Source organism: Volvox carteri, assembly GCF_000143455.1.
Source record: "Volvox carteri f. nagariensis unplaced genomic scaffold VOLCAscaffold_10, whole genome shotgun sequence".
NCBI classification, from domain to species: domain Eukaryota; kingdom Viridiplantae; phylum Chlorophyta; class Chlorophyceae; order Chlamydomonadales; family Volvocaceae; genus Volvox; species Volvox carteri.
This window is the reverse complement of record NW_003307553.1, coordinates 2,158,619-2,167,744: the sequence shown is the minus strand read 5'-3', so window position 1 is coordinate 2,167,744 and position 9,126 is coordinate 2,158,619. Positions and strand designations below refer to the sequence as shown.

The window sequence follows — 9,126 nt, the reverse complement described above, 5'->3', positions numbered from 1 at the left end:
CATTGAGGACGGCAGCTGAGGACCGGAGGAGCCGCACCACCTTCAGCAACACCACCACCACCACCACCACCACCACCAACAACAACAACAACAATGGGATCGCAACCGCAACCCCTTCGGTGGCTGCGGCTGTGGCTGCGGCTGCTGCCGGTGGTGGCGGTGGCGGTGGTGTTGGTGGTCCCCTGGGGGGTGTGGCTAGAGTTTCTAACGGCGCACTGGGAGGGGTCGCCACCGCTGAGTGATGGCGGTGATGACAGCGGCGAAGTAGTTTTATTCGTTTCGTTGAGAGGGAGAGCGGAAAAGGTACTGCAAATACTTGTCATGTGCATCTCTATGCCTGCCTGTCTGCCTGCCTAATCTGTATGTATGATGTGTGAAACAGGGGGTGTATCTTCGCCCGTGGCAGCTACCCTGCGAAACCCTGCCTTCCCCGGTATTTCGGGGCACCCTCATCCAGTCACCCTAGTCAACTTCTCAGTGGATCGCTCAGGTTCCGCAACCACCACCAGCATCCAACGGAATCTGCCGGGTCGACAGCGGCCCAACTCCATTCCTAGACGGCTCGCAGATTAACTTTATCCCAGGTCACCACCGTCCATCAACTAGGGGCGCAATGCCTTCCACCATCGGAAGGACTTTTGACCCTAATGGGTATCGATCCCGGGATCTCCCGGGGGAAATGGTCGCGCCTTACCAGTAGTGCCAAACCCTTGCATATGTATGTATGTATGTATGTATGTATGTATGTATGTATGTATGTATGTATGTATGTATGTATGTATGCGCTTTGCAGCACCGCAAGGCACGGGTATGTTAACGTGTGTGTGTGTTGCGAAGGGCAGTTATGTGACAGCCAGTGATACACGGACTTGGAATCTTTTCCTCGTCAGCATTATCTGCATCTTGTGCAATGCTTGGTTATTGAGAATGGGAAGGGGGTTACTGTTGCGGTTGGGATGGGGTGGGATGGAATTTGCGAGTGCTCCGCAGAATGGAGGATGGAAGCAGCAATAGATGAGATGAACAGACCATCAGGTGTTGTACCGTACACGCCGTACTCGTACACGTGTATGTTGTTACAGGGTGGTATAGCTTCCCTTTCCCGAGGCAGACAGTTCCCTGCTCTCCCCTGCGAGAGGGGCACCCTACTCCACGTGTATGTACTGCATTTCCATGTGAACAGCTCCGTGCCCACGTCGGATAAGCGAGGTGAACAAGCAATAGCCTGTGCACGCTGCTATGTGTCTGTACGGCATGGCGACATGCGATCTCGTTCCTCTGGACTGCGCTGGGCAGTTGTGGGCAGAAAGAGAACTGAGGCGGCGAGCAATCGGCCTCGGCGGCGTCTGGGGCTTCGGAGGCGCTGTTCCCGGATGATCCCCAGCCTAGGGGGGGAGGGAGGGAGGGAGGGAGGGAGGGAGGAGTGGGGGTGTTCCCGGCTCATGCAGACCTGAAGTGCTAATCCATACTTGCTGAGTGATGTGTTTGGCCGTTATCATTACCGCACTTATACCCGTAACGATAACCGTAACTATAACCGAGTTGCGGCGGGTGGTTGAGCTTTAGGGTTATCCACACAACCTGCACATTTCTCTCTGTTGCGGGCCTCTATGTTGTTCTGTGTTACAAAAAGCAGTGACCAGAATTTGGTAGAGGTGTGTCTAAGGGGGTGCATGGACATAAAAGGTGTGGTTGCTGCGGCTATGGCTGTTGTGGGGATGAATTAAAAACACAAAACACGATGTTGCGCGAACTGTACGATAGAGTTAACTGTACGGCAGAATAGCAGTCCCGACTGCGAGGTGCTTGTTGACCGAGGGCTATTTATTATCAGTACGACCGACTGCTAACCGGGGACCATTATTTTGGGTATTGTTTGCTTGTTTTGGTTATTCTGGTAATTTTGGTCGTGGGGATTGCGGTCTGCCTGGAATTCCGATATATGCCCATTTAGCAGCTGGCAACTTTGGACATGGGGCCGGTGGTTTTTCTTAATGCTATTACATATAAGTCCTCCCCCGTGCCTGGGGCAAGGCTTCTTTACGGCGGAAGTTAGCGTGTACATGCCGTACACGTAAGACGCACAGTAGTAGGTGACGTGTGTATACAGGGACAGCTGGGGGAAGCCGAGGTCGGGTGGTGGGTGAGGAAGAGTGGAAGTCCCGATTGCTGACCTCTTTCCCCCTGCTTCTTTGAGGTACGGCACTTGGGCACTTGCACACTCTACTACGTCACACCGCCGAAGTGGTGGTGGAGGCCGAGGAGGCGGTGTGCGAGCGCACCTCTCGGAGGACTTGTTCGAGATGTTGTTGATATATATTATATAATTCATTTGTGGTGCTCGGTGACTACTCGGAATATCATGCAGCAGGAGTGACGTGGGGTGCGGCTATAACACTGTTTCCATAGCTATAAATGACGCTCTTACGATGAATGTAGGAAAACTGTTTTATTTTCGTGTTGGCGTAGTAACTACAGTAGTGGGTAAGCAGCGCATGGCCGCTGCTACTGCTGTCGGTGATCGTTCGTGTGGACGGCGAGTTGTGTACAGACAGGCTGCGCAGAGGAAGGAGATGAGGATGGATAAGGAGGCGGGGTAGTCGTGCACCCATCTCGGCATGGCTAACCAAGTCCTTTAGAGCTGTTCAGGCAATCTGAGCGATCAGCACACTTCTCGCGCGTTTACGGGACGGACATTCCTTTTAAAGCATATCGATGCTTATGCTGTATGTGATTGTGCTTGTGGCATAGAAGCCAGGCGTTCTCCCCTCCTCTCTTTACTGACGTACTGATGGCGGCCGTGCACGGAAGCCGGGTACTCCAAGGGCGGCGGGGCGCACAGAGGCGACCAAGAAGCGGCAAATCACAAGACACGGACCACCGGCCTTCGAAACACGATACACAGCAACCGTAGCGAAACAACCCGCACCGCGCCGCATTACGTCGTGTTCAACACCCCGAACCAACCGCCACCACCACAATCTTCACGAAAATAGCGGTCCAGCATATGTAAATACACACAACACACGGCTCGCTCACGGCCTTCAGTTTTGCACAAAAACAAAACACCTCCGCTGTGCGGTGCGGTGAAATCATAGGACAGGGGAATCAAACAACGCCGGCAATCCTCAAAGCGCGCGCGCCCATCTCCTCCCCGTGCGTGACCGATGATGTGACACACTGATTCGCCCAGGCAGGGCTCAGGCAGGCAGACAGCCGGCAACCGCCGCCGCGTCCCAACCACCCGCCACAACTCTCAGACGAGCTCGTCCGCTTTTCCCACAACGGAGCCCTTTCCTTTTCCCATAAACCACACATAAACCACGGCACACAAGCACACACATGCAAACACACCAACCAAATGCGCCAATGCCTGACACATGGGCGCGTTCTATGTTGCCGCCCCGAAGCCACATAAGGCCATGCCGTACCGACCAGCCTGTGCCGTCGTACTTTTACTAACACTCATTCTTGGAGCCGAGAGCTCCCAGAAATTTGAAAGCCTCGACCTGATCTCCCATCACCTTCCCCGAAGAAGGGTAATTCTACCTTACTGAAAGGGGTGAAAGGGTTAAGCGGGTCAAAAGGGTTAAGCGGAAACCGCTCCTCCAAGCCCCCCCACTTCACGAGAGAGGGCATACGTTGCTAGTAGGGGCCGGGACGGGGCCCGGTCCACTCGTCTCTCCTCGTGGACAGGCAACTCAAAGACCCCCTCCCCCCACATACACACGCCGAGGTTCTTCACGGGACCCCCCCAGTCGAGAGAGACTCCTGCACGGCCTCCTCACTACCAGCCGGGGTCGTGCGGTTGGAGTCGCCGGCGGTGCAGTGCGAGCGCCCAACCCAAAACTCAACAACGAGTCATCATCCACACCAGCTTGCAACGCACTCCTGATTTCCCCCCCCACCACCACACGCCATCTGCCGTCGCTTCCCATCTACCTTTCATCATAACGTTAAGAAAATTTTAAAACAGCAAATGGCGGTAACCGGCTCGCTAGGTCGGCACGACTCGATACGGGGGCTGGTCAAATCCATCCCAAGCCTCCTCACGGATATAAAAGTAGAGCAGGAGCTTCAAAGGGCGCGCCAGACAGACAGCCAGGCAGTCAGCTGGTCGATGAAGAGCACGATTGAGTCTGTCTGCCTGTCCGTCCGTCTGTCCGTCTGTCTGTCTTTGATTTCTGAACGGACACCCAGCTCCGAAACTCCGAAACTCCGAAACTCTAAGAACCCCCATGACCGCAGGTAGCCGCAGATCAACTACTTTGCAGGTGTCGTGTAGTGGTGATAGTTGCGCATGCTGGTGGCACACCCACCTCTCCTGCACCCTGCACCGGCACCTTCGCCAACCAACCAACCAACCGACCCACCCACATCCAGACCCACGGCCCCCACTCGACACACGCACATCGGGAGTGCGCGGTGAGGGCGGCGCCCGCAGCCTCATCAGTAAGGCGTAACAAGTCGCACACACACATACGTGTCTTGAATGTTTTCCAGCCCTGCAACCGCCACAACACCCACCATCCCCCCTAGCACCCCTAGCACCACCCCACCACCGTCAAGAGGTTCGCTGTGGTACCCCCCTCCCCTCCCCACCTTGGTGAGTGACGACTTGGCAACCTCCTCCACCGCCCACCCACACAACCACCCACACACCCACATCCACATCCACACACATCCTCGGGCCTCTGGAAGGATCCGATTTGGCAACCAACCGTCAGCCCTGACGTACATTCTCACTGGTACTGCTGCTGGTACTGCTGTTGCTTGTACTGCTGCTGGTACTGCAGCTGTTGATGCTGATACTGCAGCTGCTGCTGTGTAAGGCTCGTGTACGACTCAGCGGCGGCGACGGCTTGACGTGGCTCCACCTGCAGCAACGTAGGATTAGCATCACCACCGCATCAACATACATACATACAACATATATAAATACATATACATATTACGACAACTAATCAATCTTATCGTGGGGATTGGGAATGTCTTCGTCATCTTCTTCGTCATCCCCGAATGGAAACCCCTTCGGGGAAGACGTAGGGGATGAAGAACTTGTCAGTCACTGTCACAAGTCCTCACACATCGCGAGATGATAAAACATTTATTCATTCATTTGTTCATCTGTTCAACAGCACTTGTACGGCCGCCATGTGCCGGGCAGGGAGAGACCAGCAGCACAGCTCAGCTGCTCCCGGATCCGTACGGCCGCCCCGTTACCGCCACTAACCCCACCACCCCACCACCATCACCACCGTCTCTTTTCGCACCCCAACATCGCCACCCACGCGCTGCGGCTCAACGCTAGGTGGGAGCCACTCGCGAAAGGGTAGGAAGATTGGGAGAAGAGACAGAGACGGAGACGAGGGGGTAGAGGGGGGTAAGAGGGGTGCCAGGGGGTATTTAATGTGGGCCCACCGATTCTGTCCCGCTTCAATGGTTCCGGAGCGGGCCCGCCTGGGTGCTTGGCCCCATGAACTTCGTTAGGTTTCAAGGGTTTTTAAGGCTGGAAAACGTAATATTTATTAAAATTTAAAGATATTGATGTTTAAATACAATCATGGCGGCATATAAATTGTGATGGCGCTCGCGCCGGTGAGGTTCACTGCAGGGGGGGTTCACCCTCGCCAGTCTGTTGCTAAACCTACAGACACACAGACAGGCATACCTGCAGCTGCATCTGACGAGGTCGCTGTTGCTGCTGCTGCTGTTGGGTCCTATGGAATTGGTGCTGCTGCGAATAGGCCCGCATGTACTCTGCCTCACTCTCGGCCGCAGCCATCGTGTACTCAGCCTCACTATCAGCGGCGGCAGCAGCTGCCGCAGCTGCTCTCGCTGCCGCATGGGGCGGCAAATGGTGCTGGTGTTGCAGGGAATGGTACGCCGTACCCCCCGCCGCCGCCTCCATACGCTGCTGCTGCTGCTGCTGCTGCTGCTGTTGATGTTGTTGTTGATGTTGCTGGTGGTGGTGCTGCTGTTGGTACTGTTGCCTCGGCGGGTAGGTTTCTTGGTGCGGGTACCCTTGCTGTGCTAGGTGGTGCTGGACGCGCTGTTGTTGTTGTTGTTGCTGCTGGTATTGCTGTTGATCCAGTTGCTCCAATCGTTCCAGTTGCTGCTGCTGGTGGTGATGTTGTTGTTGTTGCGCTGCCATTACTCGAGATGCGCCCGGGCTCGTCATGCCATACGCTGATGACGGCGGCGGCGGCGGCTGGCCCGGCACACCGCCCGAGGGGGCCGCCGCCATCGGCTGCCGCCGCGCAGGGGAGGGGGGTACCTCTCCGTAACTACATGGAAACTGCTGCTGCTGCTGTGGGTGCTGCTGCTGTGGGTGCTGCTGCAGCTGCCGAGGCGGCGGCATGGCCCCACCGGAGCCCATAGACATCCCGTGGGCTTGCGGTAATGGCCGCTGCTGCTGCTGCTGCTGCTGCTGATATTGGTATTGGTATTGATGCTGAGAGAAGCCGCCGGCGCCGCCGCCGGTAGCAGTTCCCGGCGGCCCAATCATGGGATCGTCATCATCTTCAACCTCGTACCCACCGGGCCCCTGCCCTGTGAACATGGCGGCGGCGGCGGCGGCAGTCGGGGCTCCCTGACGGAGCTGCAGTGATGATGCGGGATGACGTCGACCGCCGCCGCCAGGAGGTCCCCCGCTGGCGATAGCCGCGGCGGCAGCAGGGGCCCCACCGCTGGCACTGGGCAGGCGACCTGGCGGCGACGGCGCCACAGGACCAGCGGCAGCGACGGCCGCGGCGGCTCTCACCCGCTCACTCAAGACATCTGGCGGCGGCGTCGGTGTACGAGGCCGTACAGGCCGTGTCGAGCGCCTCTGACGTGGGACCTGCAGTCCGAGCAACGCCGCTGCGTCCTCCTCGTTGACGGGTAAATCCTCCAGAGCCAAACCGTTGGCACCGTACGGCATGCCTCCTGCCGTACCCAGCTGCATCTGCGGCGGCCTACCGGTTGCCGCAAACCTGGCGGCAAACACGGGATCACCCCGTGTGGATTGAGGGGCCCCATATTCCCGCATGTCGTACTCCTCGTCGTACTCCTCGTCGCCGCTGGGCCGCGCGCGCTTCCGCTGTGGCGCAACGCCGGCTGCGTCGACGTCGGCTGCTGCCGCTGTTGGACTTCCGTGCATTGGCGGCTCCCCGCCTCCGCCTCCGATACCCCCCCGACGGAGTACAAGTCGTACCTTCGGCGCCGCCTGCCCTCCTGCTGCCACCTCCACCTCTGTTGCCGCCGTCTTACCCACGCCGCCGCCATCGACGCCGTACTCATAGGCCTCGCCGCCGCCGTCAACCTCACCGCCGCCGCCTGCCGCTGCTGCCAGCTCCGCCTCCTTCATCGCTTTCACCCTGTCTCGATCCCGCTGCCGCCGGTCCTTGTCCTTCTGCCGCCGCTCCGCATCCTTCTGCTCCTGTTCCTGCCGCCGCCGTCGTTTCTCGTCGCGCTTGGCGTCGCCGTCGCGCTGACGGCACTCCTCTTCCGTACGGCGGCCAACCTCGGCGGTAATATTGGTGAGATCTTCAAGCAGGCCCGTCAGCAGCTCACAGTCCTGATCCACCACCAGTACGGGCAGTCGTACATTCATGCGGGGCCACCTGACCGACGGGAAGAAGTGGCGCGCCGACGGCGGTCCAGGGGGGCCCATTGGGGAAAAGGGGGAAAGGGTTGTGTAATGTAAATGCTGAAGTGGGGCTTAGGATGAGCGTAAAACGAACCAGGTGAATGTGTGAAGTCCTGTGAGAGGTGCGATGTACAAAGAAGTGATGCGAGGCGCGAAAGGGGCGGCCAGGGGCCAGGGGCCAGCTGCCTGGCCCTTAGATACGCCCGGCGCGAAGTGCAAAAGAAAGGTAACCTGTTGTGAAAGGAAGCGGTAGCGCCGCGGTAACGAGTTCCAGGCGCAATCCCAGGGGGGGGGGTCCGGGTGATTTACCAGCACGATGATGACGATGACGACGGCACCCTCCTCGGCCACCACGCTCGATTTACTACCGCACCCGCACCCGCACCCGCACCGACTACCGCACCCGCACCCGCACCGACTACCGCACCCGCACCGACTACCGCACCCGCACCCGCACCGACTACCGCACCCGCACCCGCACCGACTACCGCACCCGCACCCGCACCGACTACCGCACCCGCACCCGCACCGACTACCGCACCCGCACCCGCACCCGCACCGACTACCGCACCTGCACCCGCACACCTCACCTCAGACAGGGGTATCCCAGCTGCCGAACGGAGTCCCGGACTTCATCTCCGCCGCCAGGGCACACAGGCAGCAACAGCGACAGCAAGGTCGTCAAGTTGCGAGCCATATGGCCAATCTGGCCGCACGCCGCTGACAAAGCCTTCACAGCCGGCATCCCCGGCCCGGCGCCATCACCTTCCTCAGCCGCCGCAACAGGCTCGGCCTTCCTCAGCGGCGCCGCCGCTGACGTCGTGCACTCCGTCGTGCCGTACCGCGCCTCTAACAACTGCCGGAAAGCCTGTGCCAGCGGCACCGCCTGCGAGCCGACACCAGCCCCGCCGAGGGCTGCGTCAGGAAGAGCTGACGGCGGCGGCGCCATCAGCTCGCTACCTTGCTCTCTCTTGAGCGCGACCGCCGCCATCGCTTGTGCAGCACCGCCGCCGCTGCCACCGCCGCCGTTACCTCCGCTTACCATGGCGTCGACAGCGGTCGATGATGCCTTTCCCCCAAACATACGGTCGTTCTCCTCCTCCTCCTTCCCCTCATCATCACCACCACCACCACCCGGCGGCAATCGCTGTGACTTGCCCACACCACCACCACCAAGCTGCGGATGTCCTCCCTCCTGCCGCTCCCCCTCCGTCTCCCCCTCCGGCGGCGGTGGCGGGTCCACGGAGGCATTCGATAGGACCTTGCATAGCAGTACGGCACACTCGAGCGCCGCCGCCATGGCGTTCAGCACCGCCCCGACTTGCTCCGTATCGACGCCGTGGGCATCTGGGTTGAGGATCTTGCGGCGTTTGTAACCGCGACCGCGGCCGCCCACGTAGAGCTCCTCGCGCTCGGCGCCCTCACCCGCGCAAATGAAACGCTCCTCTAGAAAGCACGCACCAAACGCCGCCAGGCCAGCGCCGCTGCCGGGTAGC

General features: G+C 59.2%; 2 protein-coding genes across 2 annotated transcripts in view; one reads left to right on the top strand and one right to left on the bottom strand.

Annotated features, from left to right (window-relative positions):
• The window catches only part of VOLCADRAFT_116921 (uncharacterized protein), a gene marked incomplete at both ends in the record, with an annotated part of 12,198 nt that extends 10,994 nt beyond the window's left edge, over positions 1–1,204 (top strand). The window contains one exon of the mRNA XM_002948605.1: positions 1,184–1,204. Within this exon, the coding sequence (XP_002948651.1) occupies positions 1,184–1,204 (21 nt within the window). The remainder of the gene's footprint in view (positions 1–1,183) is intronic.
• Positions 1,205–2,505: 1,301 nt separating this feature from the next.
• Positions 2,506–9,126, bottom strand: part of VOLCADRAFT_88966 (uncharacterized protein) — a gene marked incomplete at both ends in the record, with an annotated part of 9,659 nt that continues 3,038 nt past the window's right edge. The window contains 4 exons of the mRNA XM_002948476.1: positions 2,506–2,556; positions 5,672–5,838; positions 6,541–7,604; positions 8,221–9,114. Coding sequence (XP_002948522.1) covers positions 2,506–2,556; positions 5,672–5,838; positions 6,541–7,604; positions 8,221–9,114 — 2,176 coding nt within the window. The remainder of the gene's footprint in view (positions 2,557–5,671; positions 5,839–6,540; positions 7,605–8,220; positions 9,115–9,126) is intronic.